Source organism: Odocoileus virginianus, chromosome 26 (genome assembly GCF_023699985.2).
Source record: "Odocoileus virginianus isolate 20LAN1187 ecotype Illinois chromosome 26, Ovbor_1.2, whole genome shotgun sequence".
Classification (NCBI taxonomy): Eukaryota; Metazoa; Chordata; class Mammalia; order Artiodactyla; family Cervidae; genus Odocoileus; species Odocoileus virginianus.
Window position 1 is genome coordinate 39,958,235 of NC_069699.1, and position 27,373 is coordinate 39,985,607.

The 27,373-nt window shown below is 35.5% G+C and overlaps 1 protein-coding gene and 1 pseudogene across 34 annotated transcripts in view; both read right to left on the bottom strand.

Annotated features, from left to right (window-relative positions):
• Nucleotides 1-27,373, bottom strand: part of SLMAP (sarcolemma associated protein) — a 146,471-nt gene that overhangs the window by 36,746 nt on the left and 82,352 nt on the right. For 8 of the 34 annotated variants that reach the window (XM_070455837.1, XM_070455856.1, XM_070455836.1 and 5 more), the window contains exons 4-13: nt 20,557-20,593; nt 18,869-18,931; nt 14,529-14,624; nt 14,190-14,261; nt 12,816-12,956; nt 11,679-11,816; nt 10,510-10,678; nt 10,370-10,420; nt 9,829-9,879; nt 5,264-5,326 (exon numbers count right to left, since the gene is read on the bottom strand). In XM_070455837.1, the coding sequence (XP_070311938.1) occupies nt 5,264-5,326; nt 9,829-9,879; nt 10,370-10,420; nt 10,510-10,678; nt 11,679-11,816; nt 12,816-12,956; nt 14,190-14,261; nt 14,529-14,624; nt 18,869-18,931; nt 20,557-20,593 (881 nt within the window). The remainder of the gene's footprint in view (nt 1-5,263; nt 5,327-9,828; nt 9,880-10,369; nt 10,421-10,509; nt 10,679-11,678; nt 11,817-12,815; nt 12,957-14,189; nt 14,262-14,528; nt 14,625-18,868; nt 18,932-20,556; nt 20,594-27,373) is intronic. The other 26 variants (XM_070455867.1, XM_070455850.1, XM_070455849.1 and 23 more) reach the window with 7 other exon arrangements.
• On the bottom strand, nt 20,600-23,277 carry LOC139031308 (nematocyst expressed protein 3-like; annotated as a pseudogene).

Below are 27,373 nucleotides of genomic sequence, written 5' to 3' on the forward strand. Positions count from 1 at the left end.
TCTAAACCTCAAAGTTAGGTTTCATTATAAAAAAATAATGGTATGACTAGGGCATCAAAATAAGTCCTTGGACCAAATCTTTTAAATGGCATGTATACCGGTAATTTAAAAGTTAGACAATTGCTAGATTATCAGAAACCTATTTCGTTAACAGGAACAATAAAGCTACATCAATTAGCTTTCACTATCTTGAAAATGGGAATAAAAAGAAGCTTTCAACATGAAAGGTCCCACTGACAATGATCTTCCAAACCCTGCCTCATGCTCCCTAGTAGGTTTTCTACCTTCTAAGTAACATGTATTTCTGCATATCAGGCATTACTTAGAGCACTTAGTAAAAACGGTCTCATTTCTCATAATCCTATGAAATAGGTACTACCATCCCATTTTATAAAAGAGGAAGCTGAGGTTTGAAAAGATCATAGCACCCACAATCATATTGCCAATGAGGGATCAAATCAGAATTCACATAAATGTTCCTTTGATCCAACTCTAAACATCACAGATAAAAATGAGCTAAAGTTACCTAGAAGGTCAATAAAGGGAAATGCAACTAAGGAACTGAGATTAGAATTAACATCAAGATGTAACCAGGGGACTTCTCTGGTGGTTCAATGGTTAAGAATCCACCTTGCAATACATGGGACTTGCGTTTGATCCCTGGTCGGGGAATTAAAATCCCACACAGAGCAACTAAAATCCACGTGCTCCAGAGCCTATATGGAACAACTACTGAGCTTGCCCACTACAACTAAGACCCAAGGCAGCCAAATAAATAAGAATTTTTTTAAAAGAATTTAAAAATTAACAAATAGCATTCAACATCAAGCTGACAATTTATTTCCCTTCAGAGAATAGCAGCTCACATAGTAGAAAGAAAGGTTTATTATTACTGCAAAGACTGTTTCTGAGAGGTTGCAAATTTTAATAATACAGACTTTCACAAGGTTATTACTTTCTGCAGAAAAATAAAACTACTTAAAGCAAGTCCCATTGTAAGAAGATAGTCTGACTTTCTATAAAAACAGTTCTAAAAGCTATTGGTCTTAAAACCTAAGAATAAAGAAAAAAAGAGGAAAGAAGATTGAAATTCAAGAATAGATTTAAAATTAAATGAGCCAATTTCAAGAATACAGAAACAGATTTTTTTTTTAAAGGAACAGTCTATGTATCAAAACATTATTGGCATGAATTTAAGACTATCTTCTGTGCACTTATATTGAGAGAAAATCTGGCAGAAATATTGGAAAGCTAGCTGACTAGGGAAATGGTTGGTACAAGTAAACAACAAATAAAAACCTTCCAATATATCTTAAATTGAACAACTACTCTGAGAACAAAGAAATAAAAAATGAGCTAGTTTAAACTCAAGACTTTCCTGTAATGGGAACATTAACTAATAAGAGCAGGGAACCACACCAAGTGTTTTCTATTCTTTATCATAAATAAACTGCTTTGGCTTAAAGAAACAACAGTTTAAAAGATGAAAATATAAAACTGTTTCAAGTACAATATGCAATCAGAATAAGCCTGAAATTGTTCAGAGAGGCTGATATCATAGAGTGATGAAAAGTAAACAATCACATGAGCATCAGAGATTCAAAGCATTACTCCAAATAAGGCAATTTCTGAGTCAAAGCAAAGCCCTAAGAGAAAGGAGGATGGAATGAGAAAATCATACACAGATTGTGACTGCAATGTCAAAATGGGATGGGAGGCAAGGAGGGGAAAAAAAACTTTTTAAATCAGGAAATAAACAAGTAGAAATAGTAGAGATAAACTATGAAATATTAAGAGAATGACTTTTGCCTAACAATAGTAAAAACTATTGGGACTTCCCTTTCAGTATAGTGGTAAGACCATGCTTCCAATGTAGGAGGTGCAGGTTTGATCCCTGGTTGGGGAACTAAGACCTCACATGTCAAGAGGCACGGCCAAAAAATAAATTTAAAAAAGGAAAGAAAAAAGAAAAACTACTAAGTCATATAGAAAGCATTCTTTAAGAATACAAAGACATGAGGCTTATTTCGTGGGACTTCTAACTCCATCATCAAAACGGAGATGTCTTTGTGGGGAAGGGGCAGTTTGTCTCCATAAAGCAGATCTCAGCAAAGTTTCTCTGGCATCCAGCTGCTGTGACAAACAGTAGCAAGAGAAATCAAAGAGGCGGGCAGCAGTCCAGAGAAGGCTGTTTTTCACTTCATGCCCACCAGCTGATGGCGAGTCTCTACATCCCTAGCTTACCTTTCACCTTCCATCCTCTCACTAAGCACACGAGCTAATCACGCAGCAGAATTCACAGGATGTGTATTTTTAACCCAGAAAGCATGTTTGGCAAGCACACAGAGCTCTCAATGTATTCATACAAGTTTATATGGTAAACCCTGAGGGACATGGAATGTGGAGTTCTGCTTAAACCAAACTTCACGCCTCCATCTCTGAAGAAGAGACTTTGCTAGAACTTTATAGCAAGTTTTACTAACGTTACTTATCCTAGATTTTCTATGATGTATTTTTATACTGAAATTTTACTTCACAGTTCTGGAATTATGCAAAAGGTTATATTTAAATCTGCCCAAAATCCAATCTCTGTGCTGGAGATTAAAAGCTTTTCTCCTACAAGAGAATTAAAAGGAGCACAGTCTGTTTTACCATAAAAGGAAAACAAATTGAAGTGTGTTTTGACTCATTTAATTTCCTCAAAATCACCTTATAAACAGAGAGAGCCAACAATCAAATTGTTCTCTTATGGAGTCATACACATAAACTGAAAAAAACTTGTCAACATGTTTAAAATAGGCATGATAACCCCTACGAAACTAAACTATTTGCTTTCTAATTTTTATTTATTTATTTTTTGCTTTCTAATTTTTAAAACATCAAGTGAATTTACAGGATACAAGCACAGTAAATAATGAAAGCCAGGTTCTTAATATTCACTTTTTAAAAGACTGGAAACAAGAATATAAAAGTATTACTGCTCACAGAATAAATGCTTCTTGTTCAAGACTATAAATCAGTTCAGGATGCCTATTAAAGAAAATAATGGCAAAAAAGGTTACATGTGCTTGTAAAAAAATGATCCAAAATTGTTTCACAAGTTCACTTGAGTAAGATTTTTGCTGAATTTGCTTTGCTCGCATAATACTTATTATGACACAATAATTTCTACAATGGCATCTTGTCATCAAACAATAAAAATGTCAAAACATAATGGAAATGAGAACAAATCAAACCAGAGGTGACCCTTACTATGCCAGCTCCAGCTATCCAAATTTAAGGAGCCAAACAGATTTGGAAAATCTGAGGTACAATGGGCATTCTCATTAATCAAATTCTTGCTACTTGCCACGGAAACTCAGAAACCAAATGGATTCAGATAACAAGCTATACCCCTAACTAGCTGAACTCACAACCCAAACTTCTTATACTTAAGAACTGAGTGGATTCAAATGTCTAGGAATGCTCGTATTTTATTTTTTCTGTTCTTTGGTTCATTCTTTGTCCACAAAAACAGGGTTTTATATTCTCATTTTCCCCTCTATGTACCTACCACATTTAGCATTTTCCCATGCCATTACATACTCTGTGTAAACATAATCTTACTGGCCGATATCCCCATGGAAGAGATAGCTGTAATCCAGAATTTATATAACTTCTGTTCAATCTGAATGTTTATCTCCATAACTATGACTCAATAAAACATATCCAAACATCTTTTTCTTTATTTAAAACGAACACTGCTCTGTGTTAAAACTAAAGTTATACATTTTACACATTTTATAATAATACTTTTTTTTATAATAATACTTTAAATTATTTTTGCCAACTGTAGCTTAGTAAACATTATTTTGATAATTCTCTGCTCTTATTTCTTTAGGTTCAAATATGAATCCCAAAAGTTGAAAATAAAAATAATTTATTTTAAAATGGTCACATGTAACAAAATTAAGTATAAAATCCCCCTAAAGATTTATATTTTAGATCATATATTCTACTTTTAGTTGGTTTCAGGGGGTACCAATTATTTTGCCCAAATCCCAGTGTCAACTGCCTATAAAAGTGGGATTTAGTAATCAGAAGGTAAGAGAAAGATGCACTAATCTTCGCTTCATGAAAAAACTGTTAAAGAACAAAGAAATACGCCATATTTATTAAAAATCTGGCTCAAAGTTGTATTAAGCTTACATTCAATATTATAATCTCTAAAATGGACAAACGCAGTTCTTCTAAAACAATTCAATGAAATTTCACTTTTCCTTAAAGCAACTCTAAGGAGTGTAATATTTGATCTGTTGAATTTGTGCCTGCTATAATTACCAGGTGTGACTCTTACATTCCATGAATGCTCTTCAGATTGGCGATGTGGGAGCAGAGGGTGGGAGAGTAACCATACATGCATGCACACCCATCAACTGAATTCAGAAATATTTGGAAAACCACTCCTTTCAAAGAGAGAGAGCAAACAGGAAGAAAAAAAGGAGTCTGACAAAGTGTGAGTCTGATAGGGAAAAGTATAAATTTCATAAATAAATTTTTACTACACATAGTGACCTTTAATTGTTACTAAGAAACTAAGAGAATAAGACAACTTTGTCATTGTTACAGATTTAAGCAGTCACATGATTTTCACGTAAGAGGGATTTCACAAATTTTTTTGTTCAGAATTCAGGAGAGGTCTAGATCACCTCAAAAGCCAATCAGTCTATCTTTAAAATATTATTAAAATCAGCCTCCTACAACTTCTCCAGGGTAGGCAGTAGTCACACTGAAGGACAATCAATTACTACTACTTCTCTTAGAAAGCTCTTGCTACCCTAATGCCCAAATGAAATCACTATTTTTGTGACATCATTTAATCGTTTAAGAAATTTGTCTAAGAACTCAAAATCCAAAATTGTGATAGGAGTAGAACTTTAGTAAAACAGGTGAACGTTATTATTGTCTCTTAAGCAGCCAGACATTTAGTTCCTTGACATTCTATTTTATTCGCTATTCAATAATGATTTTTAATTAAAAAGTTTGAAACGATCTTTTTTTTTGTGAGGAACATGAAATGCTCACCCTGTGAAAGCAAATGTAAGAGAAATACTTTTCTCACAAGAAAGAAACAGAAACAGTATGTAAAGAATCACTGCTGTCTGAAGACGGCCTTTGTGCACTTCTACCATAACAAACACGTGGAGATTTTCATTTTTCCTCTCATTTTTCAATTTAGACCCTGACTTAATTAAAATCAATGTGAAAAATACTCTGTACTCACTTTGGCATTCTATGAACTGATGAATAAAAGTGCAGTCCCCGCCACTCTTTGAAAGCAAGTGCTCTAATAAAGAAAGAAACACCTTTAAGGATATAGTCTTTGTTGCTGTTTTTGAAAACCAACAGCAAAGGTAGGAAAACCAAACGTTTGTACTAACATGGGTAATTGAATAAGTTAATCAAATTTTACTATATCTAATAGCAGACATATTTTGGAGTTAAATGAGTGAAAACTGTAATTACGTAATCTTAATTTGTACCCGAAATGGTTAGCTTTTAAAGGTGCAGTTTCTATCCAAATAGCTCAAGAACACCATTGTCATATATTGCTTTAGAAAGCTTCTCCCACTTTCAAAATGCATCTTTTTTCCATGTGAGCTTAGTAAATACCATTAATTTAAAAATTTTATATTTCTTACTGAATTGGTTTTCAAATGACTGTTCCCCAACAGTCCCTATTCAAAGTTATTCATCTTAGGTAGGAGGCAAAAAAGTAAATATTTTAAGAATACCATAAAATAATGCCTTAAAGTTGTAAAGAAACTGATACATTATTTTAATTTTTACACTTTCGTTTCACAAGTAGTCTAAGTTGTAAAGAAACTGATACATTATTTTAATTTTTACACTTTCGTTTCACAAGTAGTCTTTCCTCTTGAGTCACTTAATCTATACTTCATATACTATCAAATCACTACATTGTTTACCTCTGCCTAAATGATTAAAAACAATGCCTGTACATTTTAAAATAAGAATCTTGGTAAATGATTTTGCTCAGATCAAATACATTTTTCTCCCAAATATGTAAAGAGAATCAAAACCAAACATAGTCTAATAAAAGTTTCAGCCCTTTTTCTACAGTAAACTTTTAATTACTTTGATTCAAAGAGCCAACTTCTAAATCTGGATAACATCCTTCAAGTACATATTTATATCTTTCAAAACTACCAAACAGACATTGGCAGTTCAAGTGTTAAAAATACATTTCAACATGATGACCATCTTGACGGTGTAGAAGCACAAAAACCTGGCAAGGACAGTGAGTCAGACGTCTCTTCACCTGGCCTCACCTCATCATCTCAACTTTGCTGCAAAGGCAGCTCCGACTCTGATCACCGGACAGCCTCTCCTGACTTCTATACTGACAGCTTTCTTATTTATCATCATTCACCATCAAATCTCTCATTATCCTTTATCTAGCTACATGGTATGCAAATATATATTTTTCTATTTGTTGTTGTTGTTCAGTCACCAAGTCAGGCCAGCTCTTTTATATATATATTTATTTACATATATACACATATTTATTTATATTTATTTATATATATAAAATACACAGTTATATATAGTTTATATAATTGTATAGCTGCATACAGTTATATTATTAATATAGATATAATATAGCCTCAAGAAGAAAAAAAAGCCTAACTGCAATAGAAATTCAAAATTAAAAAAAAATCTAAAGTTAAATTAAAAAAGTACTTCCTATGTAAGCTATGACAACATTTTCAAAATTCAAACTATACAATATCACTGTTAAATATGAAAACTCAGTAAAACTAAATTTTAGCCTAACTAAAGGACTGTACAAAACATATTTGAAACTGAGTTTCAAACTAGCATCACAAGACTTCAGATGAAATTTATGAATGCAGGATAATCTACCATCACATACCAAGCTAAAAATCAAACTTTTTACCTACTCTGATCTTACTATATGATTCTACATTAAAATATCTACTATACTAGTTTAGATAAAATACAAGATTAATATAAAAGATAAATATACATGTGACTTTCACAAAGGTTATTTCCTAAGACACATGGGAGAAAAGTCTTTCAGGTAGTCCATGTAAATGATTTGGATCATGACACTTTTAGTAGTTCATTACTTGAAATCAAACCCGAGGGAATTCACTTTGCTAGGACTATAAAAGATGTCACTGATCATCTATCTAAACCAGGAGTCAGGAAATCAGATACTGAAGTGTGGGGGCAGGAGGTGTGGTGATGGTGTCCTGCGATACTAAAAGAGGGTTGTAGGAATGCAAAGAAAAAGTAGACAGAAACATAATAAGAATCACAAGACAAAATGTGTTTTATTTATACATGGGTTACCTATGTATTTCAATTTTTTACACCTGTGTTGTCCAATACAGCAGCCATTAGCCACATGGGACTACTGAGTCCTTAAAAAAAACGTTGCTAGTTTGAATTGAGATGTGTTGTCAGCATAACTTAAATATCTATAGGCCTCAAAAACTTACTAAGGAATAAAGAATGTGAAATACTCATTTGTAATCATTTAATATTGACTACATATTGAAATAATATTCTAGATACAGTGGGCTAAAGTAAACGTATTATTAAATATATTATTAACAATTTAGCTATTTTTTATTGTATTTTTAATACAGAAATTTTTAAATTATGTATGTAGTACTCAGGATAGTTCTATTAGACAGCACTTTTCTAAATACCATCTAAGATAAATTCAAAATATGCTTACTAGGTAACATTTTAAAAATTATAGTACAAAGTTGTGCTTATAGCAGATACTTTAGATTTAAATAATCTTAAAGATGAGTTTACTGGAGAAGTATTATTAATCTTAACTTCTCCAGACATTTTTGAAATATTCTCTTACAACCAAACTTGGTTCTCCCTCTACTACTTAAAGAGTAATTTTAGTTACAATTATATCTAATAGTACATTATAACTACAGACTTTGACTATTTGAATACTTGATAATTAGTCTCTTACTATATCATAAATGATTCAGAATAGACCCATCTTATCTGTAATCTACTCTGTAACTAAATATGAAGCTTCTGTACTTATCCAGATATTTACTACTCAGTTTCTTTAAAGATATTCTATTAGTTACTCACACACAATTCAATTTAGCACTAACACCTGCAAGGGAAAAATAATCATAGCCAGGAGTACCCTATGGTATCCAAAATATTAATATCTTATTCAATTTTAAATCAAGGAGTTGTCTACAGCTTTTCTCATTTAAATAAATTAGAATTGGCAAAAAATTATAAGCTGTAATTTGACAACTCTAAATAGCATAAAGATGGTTCAGTGTACATAAAAAGATTGTTAACTAAAGAAAAAGAATGCTCCCAGCTTGAATTAACACTAGCTTTATCAACAAATACACACTCAAGTCAAAAGGGTGATGGATTTGAATGAGAAGAGTATATGCCAGAAAGAGAAAAAAGAGTAAAATAACAACAGAAAATATAAATTCACTTAAGAATGAGAAGCTTTCAGAAGATGAAGATAAAGTCTTTTTACATATGTTTACTAAATATACTTTAATAATAATGGTGCAATGAATATAAACTACACCTTTAAAAAGTCTCAAATTGAAACTCAAACTGAAATTTTATAGTGTCAATGTTATTTCACAAAGCATATATAAAATAGTCAAATAACAATGATTGATGAAACTTTTTTTTTAATTTAGAGTTTCAAGATTTATTATACATGGAATATTAGCTCTTGATCTTACACCTCACATATACATGGTTCCTGGAGCCTATTATTCCACTTCCTGATTAAAAACAAACCAACCAAACCAAAACAAACCAAGAAAAGCACCTCCTAACTTTATCAGAGTTTAGATGCCACCCAAGAATTATAAAGATATCCCCTGATACATGGAAAAACTATTTAGTATGAAGTTTTGGGTACTGACCTTGGCATCTTCTATACATAACAACTGAGTTGAGAGGCACATATATTTGTAAACACAGAAAATAATTTTATTCATTTTGTACTCTAAGCATCTAATGCAGGATCTGGCATATAGCTGGTGCTCAGTTAATGCTGGATGAGTGGGGAGGGGAGCACAAATCTTCATGATTGAAGGAATATAAAAACCATTGAGTAGAAAACCCATGTTGCAGTAGGAAAACTAACAGTGGTTATACATTTGTGGCAAGAGATAACCCAAGCTAACCAGAAAGAAGGATCAGATATCAAGAACAAAATAATTTTTCAGATGGTATACATGACTGACTCCCTTTTCTCTGATTGATGAAACAGACAGATAAAGAGAGCAGTTTTGATGACACATCCAAAGACTCACTGGACTTTTTTTTTTTCTTTTCTATTTTTGTTTCTTTTTGGACTTTTAAGTAAACTCTTGGCCAGGAAGGGGGCAGGGCACAAATATTAAAAAACAGGGGCCAATTATCCCCATAAAGCAGTACTTGATAGAAGAAAATGGTGGTACCGTCTTTGAAAATATAGTAGAGGGCAGGGGAAGCTATACTATGTTAGGTAAACCAAAATTAAAATTGAACATTATTAAAATCTTACTATTTCAATAACTGAAATTTCCATACAACAAGGGACATCTAACCACAGCTCACAGAATTAAGAATTACAAAATAAAAGGAAGCTTGATTTTTAAAAGATGGGATTTAACAGTCTATGAACAGCACGCTTTTCACTCCAAACACTTAAAATCTAAAATCCCTGACCTCTCTATCCTGCTTAAATGGTAAAAGGCTATCATGAAAGAAAAACATTTAAGTTTTTTACACTACCTTTTTCTGTGCTCCCATTTATTTTAGGTAAGAAGTCATCAACTTGTATCCCTAGGATTAAGACAGTGTATCATTGCCTGATCAAAGAAAGTATTACTTTAAAACTGGTCTCAAGTGTAACCATGGCATTTTGTATTCCTAGTGACATTAAGACTGACTGAACAGTTTAAATTTATTTTTACAAGAAGGGTTCAGCTTGCCATTTTCTATCATCTTAAGAGAAAAAGCTACAACTGCTTAGTAACCTTTCGATGAACCTCAAAAGAAAAAGGATTCTGCTGTTCATGTATTTTTCTTATTTAAATACCTCTAAGCAGACCATCTCAGATGTATAAATTTCATTTATTTCAAAGACTACACAATGGTGCCCACTGGTGGCAATCAAGCATATTTTTAAAGGAAATTTTCTGAAAGAGGGTAGATACTTTACACCTAATATGTAAAACATCCCTCTTAAAGAAAGCAAGTACACAATGTGAATAGCAAACAAAAATTTAATGATAAAAATTCAGCTTTAAGTAAGAAATTTGGTGACACCTACCTAAGCTGCTGCATTCTTTAAGAGTTTTCTCTTGAAGATGTTCTAACCGTACTGTAAATAAAAGCCCAAGAAAAAGGTATTTCACAGATAAAAAGAAAGAAAAAATCAAATCAAATCAATTTCTGGATTAGCTAACTTACCTTGTAAAGCTGTTAGCCTTTCATTGGTAAAGTCATTATCAGCTTGCAAAGCTTCTATTTTTGCCTGAAGCTCCTGTTCTTTTTCTTCCATTTCATCTATCTTATGTTGTAATTCTTTTTTCTCAGCTTGTCCCTTCTGTTGGATTTCTTCTTGTTTTCCCTCTGCTATCTGTTGAAAATGAAAAAGAAAATCCAGCTATTTAATAAAATCTGACCTTGTTTTAAGATGTCTAAAGCAGGACTCCTTGTATTCACATAAATGATGTCAAAAGTGATATGCACTGTGTCATCCCTCCGTATCAACTCGGAGAGAAAAACTTGTAGCAAGGAAGCAAACACAATACATACATAGATTATAAGGGTCAAAATGAAAACCACGTTTTTCAAGAGGGAAATATGGTTTTCCTTGAAATTACTATTGTTTCAATTAGTTTGTAAGTTCTACAATGTAGCTTATTCTGAAATTTTAAACAAAATTACTTTTAGCTAAAGGAATCAAGCACTTTTTAAAATAACCTCTTTTTAACAAGTCTAATATTTAAAGCTATATAGGTTAATCATTCACATGAATAGGAGGTATGCTCTGGTCTTCTGTTAACAAATGGGTATCTTCTGGCCACGCAATCTGTGGTGTGAATTACACAAAGACGGGTCTTCACAAACTCAGTTCTAACATTTTACAGGACCAACATAGCATTATGTGTGGTCTGGTCCGTCCTCATCGTAAATATCCTACAGCTGCAGGGAGCGGCAGTCCACGCATAGGCTTTGGCCTCCTGGAAGGAATCACGTGAAGGTTCTCTCTGGGTTTACTCCAGCACTAATTTAGCTGGGCCCTGAATTTGGGACACCTTAGAGAAAAGCAGGTTCTAGTTTTCCAAAAGTCTGAGTATCTTGGGTTTTGCTGACTTATCTATTTACTGTTATATATTTTAAAATGCCTATTATGAACTACTGATTATTTACTTTCATCCAAAGGAAATATGTCAGCTTTTACAAACTTTTAATTATCACTGGTAATGGGATTTGGGTTAAATGACAACTGATTTATACTATATATTCAAACCATTACCAAATTTTCTATCAACAACTATTCAGCAATATCTAAATTCTTACTATTCAGCATGTTAGGGATTAATTTATATAGTTCCAGTTTGATAAATACATACCTTTAATTTATCAGATAAATCTTTAATCTCATTAACTGCTCCATTATATTTATTGGCTAATTCTCTCAATTCTTCCTGAGTCCGTTCATTCATTTCTTTCAGATGGGTACATTCATCTTCAGTATTACTAAGACTTCGCTGTAATTCAAGTTTACAGATAACTGATTTAGAATAAATGCACATTCTAAATTCAATTTATACAAACTAAATCTATGGAGTGTTCTAAATCAGAATCTACTCTTGATTTTACATAAGGTTGAGTTAAATAACAGAAGAATTTCAATCTACTTCAGGTACATGCTAAAACAGAAAATACAAAGAACTTGGAAAAATGAAACGTGGAAGGAGGAGAGGCTGATCCTTCATATAATCACACTTCTTAAAGGTCACGGGGTATGACTTTAGGCCTTGAAAATATTTTAAGCCTATCATTTCTTAAAAGCATATTTAATAATGTGCACACAATCAACAAAATTAGAGGACAATTAGCATTCTTCTTTCTTTGCACATCATATTAATGATCTGACAGTGAATCAGTCACTTTGGGATTGGGCTTATTATAGAGACTGGGCTTCCCTGGTGGCTCAGACGGTAAAGTATCTGCCCGAGATGCGGGAGACCCAGGTTTGATCTTGGGGTTGGGAAGATCCCCTGGAGAAGGAAACAGTAACCCTCTCCAGGCACAATCTTCTTCTTCTTCTTCTTTTATTTTTCAGGCACAATTTTCCTCTCTGGGGGATGGGGAAGGTAAGAGTAGTGGTGGAGCTCTCTGCCTTAAGACCGACTATCTTCAATCAGAAGAAAAACAAAATTATATGAAAGGAGATCAATTCCCTGGCACATATCATGGTCCACTGTGTGGAGGTTGAAATCTAACCAAAATAGAAATAGTAAAATTCCCTGGTTAGGCTTTTATTTCCTTAATCACTGACTAGGGGCGATAAGCACCAGAACTCACGTGGCTACGCTAAGCATTCCTAAAATGAAAACAGCATACTGCTCCTTCCAACCAGGTAAGACAGGAAAAACTTCCTAGCTATATACTAATACCCAAGTTTGAAATGTCTTGAAATGCTAGCACTTTTGGCTAAAAGTGTGAAACCATAGTCTTGGTCAGTATCTATTAAGTTGAAATACCTCAACTTCTGAAAGTTTTCTAACCACATCAATTTTCTCCTGAAGAACCCGCCTCAGGGACTCTTTGGCTGTAGTCTCATAGTTGTGTTTATCCTCCTGTAATGCTATAAGTTCCTTCCGTAAACTATCTTCTGTTTGATTCTAGGATTAAAAAATATTGATAATTATAGTTATTAAGTATCTACCATTTGAAAAAAATAACACATTGTGATATTCTCTGAGTTCTATATTAAGGTACCTCCAAACAGAAATTATGTCAACTCTGTATTAACTGAAGCTGTACACAAAAGTTGCATTAGTAAATTATGCTCTCACAAGCATATTAACTCATACTTTCAACAGAAAAAAGTTAAAGTAAACTGAAAATTTCTCCCAAGTATACAAAATGAATGAACTATTAATACTTGCCATATTCTCTGAAAGCCACAATATTTACACTTAGGGGCAAAAATAATCTCTTAACCTCTAAAGGGTGTCAAGCATTTTAAAACAATAACTAAACCAAAAGGAATAACAGTACCCTGAGGAACTAAGGGAAGAAATGTACAAGATGAGTCTGGACTACCTTGTCTGATATGACAGCAGGAAGCTATTATCCAAGTCTGCTAGGGGGCTACCAGAAGAACTCAGGTGAGAACCTGAAGAAGGTCCCTGAAGAAGGTCTCCCAAAGATGGGAGAACTGAGAATCAATAAGAAAAACAAAACAGGTTTAACCCATGATATATATTTAAATCTCATTTGGAGGAAAAAAATACTTCATTTGTCATTCTTTGGTAGATGAAAAGGAGCCAAAACATGATTTTGAAATGCAGTAAATAAAGGGAGAAAATCACTCATCCTTCCCTTCCTAAAGAAAATGTCCTTTAGGAAAAATAAAATGGTTTATGAGGGGAAGTTTCTCTTTATAGAAGTAATGCATCTAGTAAATGAAGGAAAGATAGAATTACAGTATTACCATTTTTACAAAATAAAAGAATGAATATTGGAAAGAATAATCAAAGATCACTAATATCTCACTACCACTCCAGTATTCTGGCCTGGAGAATTCCATGGACTGTATAAATTTATGGTGTAGAGGAGGAGCAAGAAGGTTTAAGTATCATTCCAGATTGAGGGAAACTGTACAGGGTGAAAGACCCAGTTTCTCAAAAAAATATCAACTATGATGGAAAAAAGAGAATTGTATGTGGGTATTCACTATATACAATTTTTTCTACTTACATATATGTGTGAAATTTCATGTAATGGTAAAAGATTTTAAAAATGGTGAAAATGTATAGATATTTTTTAATGTATTCAAAATAACAGTCAAAGAAATGAAGCTACATAAAAACCAATGCATTTTTCTTTAGGTACTTGAAATGGATACTTACTTTGGAGCATGCTTGCAACTGGTTTCCCATAACCTCTAACCGTGATAAGAGTCTATCTTCATCTATTAAAGCCTGTTAAAGAAAAATGAAATATAAATAAAATCCCAGAGTAGTTAAAAAATAACGTATATCAAAAAGGTTGCTGCTGCCCAAAAAAAAAGGCCTAAAAATCACAAAGTTGACCAACATTCACTTTAAAATGCTAAATGTTCAATATTTGTTCATTAAGAAGTAACTCTGCCTTTGTCTGCTACATAATTTTAGTTTCAGTTTAATAACCATCTAAGGAATATTGAGTTGTGCTTAAATGCTTTATGAATATAAAAGCAACTGGAATACCTGCCAACTGGTATCTGAAGCCTCTTGGGTAATGGCTAGCAGTCTCTGTAGCGTGGCTAACTTCTGTTCCAACATCTGTTCCCGATGTAAGGCCTCCTAATATTATAAATCACAAAAGAAATCCTAATAACCTCAGCACAATTCCTTTGACAAATAATCAATTATTAGCACATTCTGAAAACAACCTTGTCTCACATCCTACAGTGTATCTTGCTTTCAAACCTGATAAGTCTACTTAATATAATATATTTAGCCCACATTATTTTAACCCAGATGATGCAGTGGTAAAGAATCCACCTGCCAAGGCAGAAGCTGCAAGAGACACGGGTTCAATCCCTGGGTCAGGAAGACCCTCTGGAGAAGGAAATGGCAACCCACTCCAGTATCCCTGCCTGGAAAAGCCCATGGTTAGAGGAGCCTGGCAGGCTAGAGTCCACGGAGTTGCAAAGAATAGGACACAACTGAGTGCGCAGAGGCGCACACGCATACACACACACACACACACACACACACACACACACACACGCAGATCATTTTAGCCTATTTGTTGAGCTGTACTGTAAGCAGAGCTGTTAGGGGTGCTCTCGCTGCAACTTCCTCTGTGAAGGGAACAGGTCATCTGTTTTTGTTTCTTTATTTGTAATTCACAAGAATGAGTTTAAAAGAACAAAACCTAGAACAGAAAAATCCAACAAATGATATGTCTGCATTCCGTATATATATACATTTTTTTAAAATGTGTGTGTATATGTGTGTGTGTCTGTGTATCTATACACACAGACACAGAGAGAGAGAAAGAGAGAGAGAGAGAGAGCAGCAGCAGCAGCAAAAATACTTCATAATGGTTTAGCCACATGAGTATGACATCTAAAAAAGAAGTATCTCTTCATTTTTCCTTTAAAATTTTTTATAAGTTATATATATTTTAAAAGACTATTTTATCCTCACAGTCTACTCCACTTTCAGGTGTTCTAAATCTCTCTGTGACCATATAACACTTAGGCACAGTTGAACATGTCAAATATAAGTAAGAGGCCAAGTGTTAATTCAATGTAATTGGGAGTCAGTGAGTTAAATAACTATTTGGCAGCTCCAAAGGAATACTGTTCCAGAGAAAGAAGCTGGCAAGCAAAGCCTTATCTCTAGCTCAATTGTTAACATTCGATAGCTGTTAAGAAGGTCTCCTTTACTGCAAGTCAAGGTGAAAATGCTCACACAGCATTCAATTGTGGTTCTGGCAAAACTTTAAATTTCACTTTCTTCTATTCCTGTCATTATCCAAAGAAGAACATTTACTACCCTAATACCTCTGAGCTACTTCAACTGAGAAGTGTATACTTCAAACATAGCACTTGAGGTTTAAAGCATGCATTTATTGCTGTCCATATCCTTGATAAATAATGATTAGGGAAAATCTGGTCTAATTAGAGTTAGAGGAACTGCTTTTCAATATAACTCTGAAAGTATAGATTAAGGAATCTAATAAAAGTCATACCACCTCAGAACCCACATTAAAATACAGCTTACACTTAAAAGTGACTAGGTGCTAAGTTTATTTTAAGCTTCTAAAACATTCCTAATTCCAGGAAATTGCACTAATGATACAAAAAGTTTTACTTAAAAAAACAACCCCCCTCCCCCCCCCCCCAAAAAAACCCCACCAAACAACCACTACTTCCACTAGATGGTGTAATTTAACCTATTTTACTCAATTCCATTTAGTTTCATAACTCCATGAACCACATCCTAACAGATATCTAACACTTCCAGGAATGGCTGATTAGTTCTGAGACATGAAATGTATCTATTTCAGTTTTTATTCAAAAGGTTTACAACTTACATTAGAACTTCAGCAATTCCAAGAGATGTATACAGAAAAGCTGAGCCAGTATAATTTTCTCCCAAAGAATAGAAAAAGAACAGTGAAAGATTATGCCACTATGAATATTCAAAGAACTGACAAGAAGGTAGAAATGAGAATAAGAGCTAGAATGAGAGCATTAGATTCACAGTTGACAATGACTAGTAACTATAGTACATAGCCCTGGGAAATCATTTTACCCAGAGAAGCCCCATATTTCTCATATGAAAAATGAAGGTTAGAACAGATTACTCTAAAAGTTTCTCCTACCTCAAGACAGAGAGAATGAACCTGTAGACACTGAGGGAAGGAGAGGGTCGGATGAACTGAGAGAGCAGCAGTGAAATATATACACTGTCACGTGAAAACAGAGAGCGAGTGGGAAGCTGCCAGGGCCCAGTCTGGTGCTCTGTGACAACCCAGACGACAGGGGTTGGGTGGGTGGGTGGGTGGGTGGCTGGGGTCAGGAGGGAAGCTCAAGAGAGAAGGGTGTATGTATACGTATGGCTGATTCAAGTTGTCGTATAGCAGAAACCAACACAATACTGTAAAGCAATTATCCTCCAAATAAAAATAAAATAACAAGAGAGGTGAGAAAGTGAAAAAAAAAAGGTCTTCTACCTCTAAAAATAAGAGAGAGCTAGGTCAATTAATGTGACTTCCTACTGAATGGTAAACAACTACCAACATTTATAGCATATGTTCTACATGCCAGACATTGTTCTAAGTGCTTTTTATGTTTGTTTTTTTTTTTTCCTTTTGGCCATACCACTTGGCTTAGAGGATCTTAGTTCCCCAACTAGTGATCAAACTCGGGCCCTTAGCAGTGAAAGCACTGAGTTCTAACCACTGGACTCCCAGGGAATTCCCTGTTTTAATTCATTTATTCTTTACAATTTTGTGAGGTAAGTGCTACTATACATATATCATAGATGAGGAAAGTGAGGCGGCACACAAGAGTTAAACAACTTTCTCAACAGGTCCAAAGTTAAAGCCACAGATCAAATCCAGGGAATTCTGGATACAGTCTATGTTCTCTAACCTGAAAGTGTGTGAAACCGCTTTTCAATTCACCACTACATTATGCCCAGGGGAAGACAAGATCTGATTAATACACTGATAATTTTCACATATGTGTACATTTTTAACTGCAGTAGGACTGCTCTTAGTGATTGATCTATAAAAGAATGGAGGGACCCAGGGTCACTGGTTTGGTCTTATCATTTTAAACAAAAGGCAAGTGAAGACATACATATGTAAAATGAATCACCCAAGGTCACAGAACTAATTTAGTCTGCATCAAGATACAAACCTCAATCTCTACACTCCCGATCCGGAGTTTTCCTTAATCATGCTCTCTATGATATGCTCTTCAGATATTAAGAACAGATATTAACAGCATATATAGATATGCTTTACACACACACACACACACACACACACACACACACACGGTTCTATAGGTATAGAACCATAATCCAGTCGAAATCTACCAAAATCAGCAAGAAGAAAAAAAGAAAGAATAATCACTTATATTTTTCTTGAGATTACTATTGCTCTTTAACTAAATTATTAACTTCTTCAGGAGCCCATTCTACAATAAGTATCTGTCCTGCCAAGAAATCTTTCTACAACCTGAGTGGCACAGAACAGTATTTATGGGCAGAGACTCTGAGGTCTGACTTGTCTTTGTTCAAGTTCCAGCTCATTCACATACTAGGTATGTGATATTGTGCAAATTATTTAAACTTCCTGTCCCTCAGTAAGTCCATCTATAAAAATGGGCATAAAATATGTGTTTTATAGGATTTTTGTAAAGATTAGGTGAATTAATATAGGTCAAGTGCTTGACTAGAGTCTGGCATATAGTAAGCGCTATATATTTGCTATTAATAGTTAATATTTTGTGTACTGAATCACTCAGCCATGTCCGACTCTTTGCAACCCCATGGACTGCAGCCCACCAGGCTCCTCTGTCCATGGCGATTCTCCAGACAAGAGTACTAGAGTGGGTTGCCATGCCCTCCTCCAGGGGACCTTTTCACCCCAGCGATCAAACCCAGGTCTCCTGCATTGCAGGCAGATTCTTTACCATCTGAGCCACCAGGGAAATCCAGTTAATATTTTAACGGTTCATATTATTTGCTATTATAGCTATTAATAGCAACCAAAATCTCTCCAGGTTTAATTTTATTTAAAACTCACTTTTGAATAAAGAAACACTGTGGAACTTCTTCATATTTGAAGGAAAAAAACTTCTCTTGTATAGAACCTTATCTTCTCCAGATTTAACAATTCTGACTTTTTAAATCCTATTTTTTTATAAGAACTATTTTTAATTCCTTTTTTTTTTACTTTGAAAAGATATTTCCTTTGTATTTGTATGTAGCCAGTATTTCTTTAGCCCATATTTGCAAACTAGCAAAATCAAATATAAGTTCTGCTTTTAAAGACAAAGAAATCTCAAGATTTACTTTACCTGAAGATACTGAGAAAGCTGGAATAGTTCCTGAGAGTACATACTTGGAGTGTTAGCAGCAACCTAGAAACAAAAGGACATACCATCAATAGTCACACAAAATATCTGCAGAGGATACTAAAGCCAAACCAAGTCCTTAAAATGCCTATTTACTGAAACAAGGAAAATAAGTAATTATTTTTCCAATTTGATTTTTCAAATTGATTTCCTTTAGTTTTCAAAATATGTCTGCTCTGTGTCTAGAACCTATAGATGGTATTGTATTATAGTGATCAGTTTGAGATTTACAACCAGGATGGTATGACAAGTGCTTCCATGAAAACATTCTTTGATAAACCAAATCACAAACTTACAGCACAAAGGCAATATAGCCTTTTCTTTACCCAGAAATAATAACCTGCAAAATCAAAAGATCTACATTTTTTCCTTTAAAATACACTGTTAAATAGTTCTTCTATATGTTAACAAGTTATAATTCACTTAGAATCAGCCATCTTCAAAATGATATTTGTATGTGGGGGGTATGGGGGAGGAAGCAGGACACGAAATACAATACTTTGTCCAATGGCCAGAGGCAATGAAAAATGGTTTTTTTTTTTTCCCTTTTAATGATAGGTAGGTTTTAGGAAGAAAAGGATGGGAAATAATGGTGTTCAAACATTATAAGTCACAGCAGAAATGCTAGAATCCAAGAGTATGGGGAGAAATAACCTCTATAAAGGGTTTCTCCTGGGTGTGGAATACAGAACCACAGCATTATTAAAAAAAAGAAAAAGGCATTAACAGGTTGCTATAACATTTTCAATGCTATCCAAGCCTTGTATATTAACTTACTAGTAATGTTAACAACATCATTCCTTATTAAGCTCAGAAAGTCTATTTTTTAAATTAATATTCTAACTAGAAGACAAAAGGTGACATTATTATTTTTTTAAAGTTAGTCCTAAATAAGCAGGGCCACTATTTACTTCTAAAACGATTCTTGGTATTGATGAAGTTGATGATTAACCATGCTAACTTCTAAAAAAGGAATCTAACAGATAACTTCAGTTTCAGGTAGGCTTTCATTCTTTATCCAAATGGAAAGAAAAAAAAAAAAAAAGGAAAATATTTCTCCCAATAGCTCCACTTTAATGCCAAAAGATACAAATGACTTTTTTTTTTTTGCTATTTAGCAAGAATATTTACAGTTTAATACACTGTTATTTCTAAACAAAAGAAAAAATCTTTTCCTAATAATTAATTAATGCAAAGCTTCTGTCCAAATCAAGTAAATCCATCTTCAAGGACAATAAAAGAGCAATTTATGTAAGCCTGTACTTCTGTTTTATTTCCACATGTAAGTACATTTTGAGTAAATTATTTAAACACAAAGCTTTAACAAATATTTCTAGGCAGAAATGTATTTCAGAATAAAAAGTAGTAACTAACACTTCTTCTCTATGGCTAACTCTAGTTTAGAGTCAGCCACTAACTGAGATAACAAAGGCTTTTTCCCTAAGAAACATCCACGTACATTCTCTAGTTACTGAAGATCAGACTAGAATAACTACAGCCAAATGCACTCTTACATTTTGTTACAAAAGAGAATTAAGTTTCTAGGTAAAGCATATTTAAAATAAACAAAAACATTTTCAAAAGCAATACAGCTGAATCAGTTTTGAAAAAAATAATCATTAGCAACTTACTTTGTCAACAGGACTTGGTAATGGAGCATGGATGACACTGAAAAGTAAAATTTAGAATTTTTATCTAACTTCCTGACAACAGAGGAAAAGAGTATGACAGTATGAGCATATTTTAAACCCCAAAGTTTTTACACTTTCTTTCATTAAAAGAATGTAAATTATTTGTAATCCTTCATAAATATACAGAATTGTTGGAAAATAAGGTAATAAATACACAAACCTACCTTTTACACATCAATATATTTCTAAACACAAATTCAAAATCCAACATACATTAAATGCCCTTGCTGGATCTACTATTGACGGCTATGATGAATTCTTTGGTTATAAGAACTAAACAGAAAAGAAGCACTCCTTAAACTATCCTTTTTTTTTTAAACTATCCATTTAAAATTTTGTAACATGTAAATTAAGTTCTTTTAAAATTAAGTAGTCCTACAGAGAAAGTCTTTTTTTTTTTCTTGTAAAAAATCATTTTAAATTTATTTAAAAATTTTTTATTCTATTTTTTTCAGCATATCAGCATGCCACTGATGTAAACAAAAGAAAAACACGAATTCATCACAAAAGATAAGGATAGGCACTGAAACACACAACATTAAAGTCAAGAAAATTCTACTTATAGAAAACACACATGGGAAAAATGTTTGCAACACTTTAACCACCAAAAGAGATGGACATATAAATCCCAACAAATTGAGAAAAATGGAGGGGGAGGGGAGAGGACAATTTACAAGTATTTCTAATGTCCACTTAACACCTGAGAAGAGCTTAACTTCTGCACCATTGGAGGCATCAGTATTAAAACTACAAAGAAGTCGAAAGAGGGCAGATCAGCAAATATGAAAATGTCTCAAATCCTCAACATTCGTGGGGCTGGGCAAATGATACTGGTCTCACTTGCACAGAAAGTTCTCATGCAGCGTCCACGAGGCCGGAACACACACGAACGGCCAGTAGCAATTCTATTGACAGCAGTTCCCACCTGTGCCCCAAATAACTGGGCAGGGATCTTTAGGGCTTCGCGACCCGTGGTGGCCTCACAGTGACACAGAAATGCCCCCTCCCCAGGCTGGATCAAGGGAGGTGCACACAGTAACCAGCTGTGAAGATCAAGCCATCACACTTTCCTGGTCCGCATGGGCGCCATGTGCAGACTCACAGTGCCCTGGTCCTCTCGGCCCCTCGGGGTCTGCAGGACTTTGCGGGGGCAGATGACCACGACCCTATAAATTCGTGAACCGCTGGGAGCCTAAATCGTCCTCGTCCACAGGGGACACAGAATTCAAGGGAGAGGAGGAGTCGGAAAAGAGATCCTGGGATAACATCACGGCACTGTCAGGAAGCAGAACCGGAAAGGATCTGGGCAGTAGTTCAGGGCGTCGGGGTCCTGAGGCCAGTCTGGGGCGGGGGCCGGGGTTGGAGCAACGGGGCCGTACATGTGGACGCCCTGTGCTGGGACCCACGTGGCCTGGCCGCAGCTGGAGACGCTGGGCTCGGGTGCTGGGAGCACCTCAGTGGGACTGGGGGGAGGAGGGTGGCTGTAGAATCCCGGGCCGCCTGGGAAACTGGGGCTCGCAGCTGTGGCAGCAGATTCCAGGGCGGGGGCGGGAGTCCGGGGCGCTCCGGGGTCCGTGGATGCATCGCCGACCCTCCGGTATCCGCCCTGGGCCTGTCCTCGCTCCAAACGGGAGCGCTGGGCCTGGCGGTTCTTGAACCACACTCATGATGGACTCGGGTTCTTGCATCCTCCTGCTGTTCTGCTGTGGGAGCTTGAGGCTCTGCTCCCACAGAAAGTCTTAAAAAGCAAAGCTCTACTGTAAAGAAGGTTCGAATTTGGAAATATGTTCTAGTGGAGTAAAACTTGAGCAATCAAAACGTAAGTACTATTCTTCTCTTCTCAGCTACCTCACATACTTACAAGTTTATATGTAGTTATGAGGCTAAACTCAGTATATCACTTTGAAATTAAACATTAACACACTATCACTTGGTCCTAATCACCCTTTTTGGCCTTGTATAAAAGAGGCAGTGTAGTAGAGAAGTTAAGCATGGGGCTCAAAAGCCATACTTAATGGGTTCAAATTTTGGCTTTACTTAACCAGGTGTATAATCTTGAGCAAGTTATCTAACCACTATAGGTCTCAGCTTCCTCATCCATAAAAATGGGGATTATCATAAAACTAACCACATAGGATTACTGCTGAGTATTTTAATGTGCTAATATAAATAAAAAGCTTAGAACAGTACCTTGATTTAACAGTACCTTATAATTAGACATAGTAGCACTTGATCACCACTACCACTCCCATGAGAACAGATAAGCTATGGAAGCCAGGGTTCCTTAAAATGCTCTGTAAGATACTGTAATGTGAGTGTGTGTGTGGAAGGGGGTCGTGGGGGTGGGGGGCTGAGAGCAGATGGAGCACAAACCAAGGCTGCCACTCAGGCCCCCTAGCAGTTGTTCCTCACTCCATATCCAAGAGGCTGATCGAGTCACAGTCAGCCTAATGGTTGATTAGGTAAAGTTTTTAGGTTCATCAGGTAAGTTGCTGATGAACTGATCTTGCAGGACTTAAAAATAGGAATGGCAATTCTGATTTCATTGTAGTAACTACAAACCCCTAAGAACAATTTCAATTCAATTAGTCACAGGACACTAAGATGCTGAATAAAATGTAATATTAGGTACTATCACCAACCTCCCTTCTGAGCCCCCATAGTATGCTGTAGAGACTCCCACCAAGAACACATTAATCCCCTGCTCTGCTCCTCTGTGTTCTCAGGCACTCTGAACAATTCACCTCTGCACCTCTAGAAACCACACAAGGCCCTAACAAATGTGGTGCCTACTGAAGGTTTAAAAAGGTATATACAATTTTAGTTTTTCTTCTCTGCCCCATAAAAATGGAACAGATGTTTTAAATGTTAGTTTCTTTTTCTTGATTTTATACAAGTAATACATATTGACTATAGAAAACATGTAAAGCATGAAGAAATAAATAAAAATTACCCAATGCCAAAGCAAAAACAAAATCCAGTTGTGGATGTGACTGGTGACAGGAGCAAGGTCCGACGCTATAAAAAGCAATTGGCATAGGAACCTGGAATATTAGGTCCATGATTCAAGGCAGATTGGAAGTGGTCAAACAGGACATGGCAAGAGTGAACGCCAACACTCTAGCAATCAGCAAACTAAAATGGACTGGAATGGGTGAATTTAACTCAGATGACCATTATATCTATTACTGTGGGCAAGAATCCCTTAGAAGAAATGGAGTAGCCATCATAGTCAACAAAAGAGTCCGAAATGCAGTACTTGGATGCAATCTCAAAAACAACAGAATGATCTCTGTTCATTTCCAAGGCAAACCATTCAATATCACGGTAATCCAAGTCTATGCCCCGACCAGTAACACTGAAGAAGCTGAAGTTGAACAGTTCTATGAAGACCTACAAGACCTTTTAGAACTAACACTCAAAATAGATGTCCTTCTCATTATAGGGGACTGGAACGCAAAAGCAGGAAGTCAAGAAACCCCTGGAGTAACAGGAAAATTGTTGGCCTTGGAGTACAGAATGAAGCAGGGCAAAGGCTAATAGAGTTCTGCCAAGAGCTCTAATGCCAAGGTCATAGCAAACACCCTCTTCCAACAACACAAGAGAAGATTCTACACACGGACATCACCAGATGGTCAACACCAAAATCAGATTGATTATATTCTTTGAAGCCAAAGATGGAGAAACTCTATACAGTCAGCAAAAACAAGACAAGAAGCTGACTGTGGCTCAGACCAGGAACTTCCTATTGCCAAATTCAGACTGAAATTGAAGAAAGTAGGGAAAACCACTGAAGCATTCAGGTATGACCTAAATCAAATCCTTGACGATTATACAGTAGAAGTGAGAAATAGATTTAAGGATCTAGATCTGATAGACAGCGTGCCTGATGAACTATGGACAGAGGTTTGTGACACTGTACAGGAGACAGGGATCAAGACCATCCCCAAGAAAAAGAAATGAAAAAAAGCAAAATGGTTGTCTGAGAAGGCCTTACAAATAGCTGTGAAAAGAAGAGAAGCAAAAAAGCAAGGAAAAAGGAAAGATATACCCATCTGAATGCAGAGTTCCAAAGAATTGCAAGGAGAGATAAGAAAGCCTTCCTCAGTGATCAATGCAAAGAAATAAAGGAAAAAAAAACAGAATGAGAAAGACTAGAGATCTCTTCAAGAAAATTAGATACCAGGGGAACATTTCATGCAAAGATGGGCACAATAAAGTACAGAAATGGTATGGACCTAACAGAAGCAGAAGGTATTAAGAAGAGGTGGCAAGAATACACAGAAGAACTGTACAAAAAAGATCTTCATGACCCAGATAATCACTATGGTGTGATCACTCACCTAGAGCCAGACATCCTGCAATGTGAAGTCAAGTCGGCCTTAGGAAGCATCACTACAAACAAAGCTAGTGGAGGTGATGGAATTCCAGTTGAGCTATTTCAAATCCTAAAAGATGATGCTGTGAAAGTGCTGCACTCAATATGCCAGCAAATTTGGAAAACTCAGCAGTGGCCACAGGACTGGAAAAGGTCAGTTTTCACTCCAATCTCAAAGAAAGGAAATGCCAAAGAATGCTCAAACTACCACACAATTGTACTCATCTCACACGCTAGTAAAGTAATGCTCCAAATTCTCCAAGCCAGGTTTTAGCAATACATGAACCGTGAACTTCCAAATATTCAAGCTGGTTTTAGAAAAGGCAGAGGAACCAGAAATCAAATTGTCAACATCCGCTGGATCATTGAAAAAGCAAGAGAGTTCCAGAAAAACATCTATTTCTGCTTTATTGACTATGCCAACGTCTTTGACTATGTGGATCACAATAAACTGTGGAAAATTTTGAAAAAGATGGGAATACCGGACCACCTGATCTGCCTCTTGAGAAACCTGTATGCAGGTCAGGAAGCAACAGTTAGAACTGGAAATGGTACAACAGACTGGTTCCAAATAGGAAAAGGATATGTCAAGGCTGTATATTGTCACCCTGCTTATTTAACTTATATGCAGAGTACATCATGAGAAATGCTGGGCTGGAAGAAGCACAAGCTGGAATCAAGATTGTGGGGAGAAATATCAATAACTTCAGATATGCAGATGACACCACCCTTATGGCAGAAAGTGAAGAAGAACTAAAGAGCCTCTTGATGAAAGTGAAAGATGAGAGTGAAAAAGTTGACTTAAGACTCAACATTCAGAAAACTAAGATCATGGCATCTGGTCCCATCACTTCATGGCAAATAGATGGGAAAACAGTGGAAAGAGTGGCTTGCTTTATTTTGGGTGGCTCCAAAATCACTGCAGATGGTGATTGCAGCCATGCAATTAAAAGACGCTTATGACCAACCTAGACAAAAGTTATGACCAACCTAGACAGCATATTAAAAAGCAGAGACATTACTTTGCCTACAAAGTTCCGTCTAGTCAAGGCTATGGTTTTTCCAGTAGTCATGTATGGATGTGAGAGTTGGACTATAAAGAAAGCTGAGTGCCAAAGAATTGATGCTTTTGAACTGTGGTTTTGGAGAAGACTCTTGAGAGTCCCTTGGACTGCAAGGAGATCCAACCAGTCCATCCTAAAGGAGATCAGTTCTGGGTGTTATTGTAAGGACTGATGTTGAAGCTGAAACTCCAATACTTTGGCCACCTGATGCGAAGAGCTGACTCACTGGAAAAGACCCTGATACTGGGAAAGATTGAGGGCAGGAAGAGAAGGGGATGACAGAGGATGAGATGGTTGGATGGCATCACCGACTCAATGGACATGAGTTTGGGCAGGCTCCAGGAGTTTGTGATGGACAGGGAAGCCTGGTGTGCTGCAGTTCATGGGGTCGCAAGGAGTTGGACACGACTGAGCGACTGAACTAAACTGAACCCAATGCCAGTACCTGGATATAGCTATTTTGGGTATGTATCCTTTTCTCTGTAGATACACACATGTAAGGAAATGAACTTTAAAGTCTAAATAGATGCAAATGGTATTAATGGAGGGTTTTTTTTTAAAATACAGTTTTCTTAGTGACCCAAGAACAATATTTTCTGTTCTCATGAAAATCTCGTTAATAAACAGAATTCTAAAAATCTAGCAAAACATTCCATAAGATATATTTTGTACTCGACAAAAACTATTGTGGACAGATGTATTTCGTTTGAATTATGGAAAAAGTTGATATGCAACAAGGAATTGTAGAAAAGAAAAACTTATTATTTAGTGTCAAGGTGGTGGGATTATAGGCAATTTCTCTGATTCTTATTATTGGAAAATTATTTGTGAAATATAATAAAAGTCAAAGAAGAAAAAAGAATCAGCTTTTCGAAAATAATATATCCACTGAAAAACCTGAAAAAAATATTACATGCTATGTACATAATGTATCTTAAACTCCAAACAATCTGGCGTACTTAAAAGCATCTTGATTGCTAAAAAAATACTAGATTACAATAACAGAAACACTATTCATTGTGTGCTCATTCTGAATCAGTTATTACACCAAATGCTTTAAGTGTACAATCTTGCTTATTCCTCCTCAGAAAATTTCTGTTCAATAGGTGCCATTATTAACTTCATTTTTCAAATGAGAAAAAGGAGGCCTGATCAAGTCACAGAATAGGTGGAGCTGGGCTTTGAACCGGACTGTTTACTTCTAAAGGCCATTCTGACCTTCCTGCAACTCTAGAGAATTGTCTATTCAAAAATTCATCTTCAGAAAGTCAGCTAGATTATGTACAATGAAACTGGTAGTAAAATTTTAAATGAT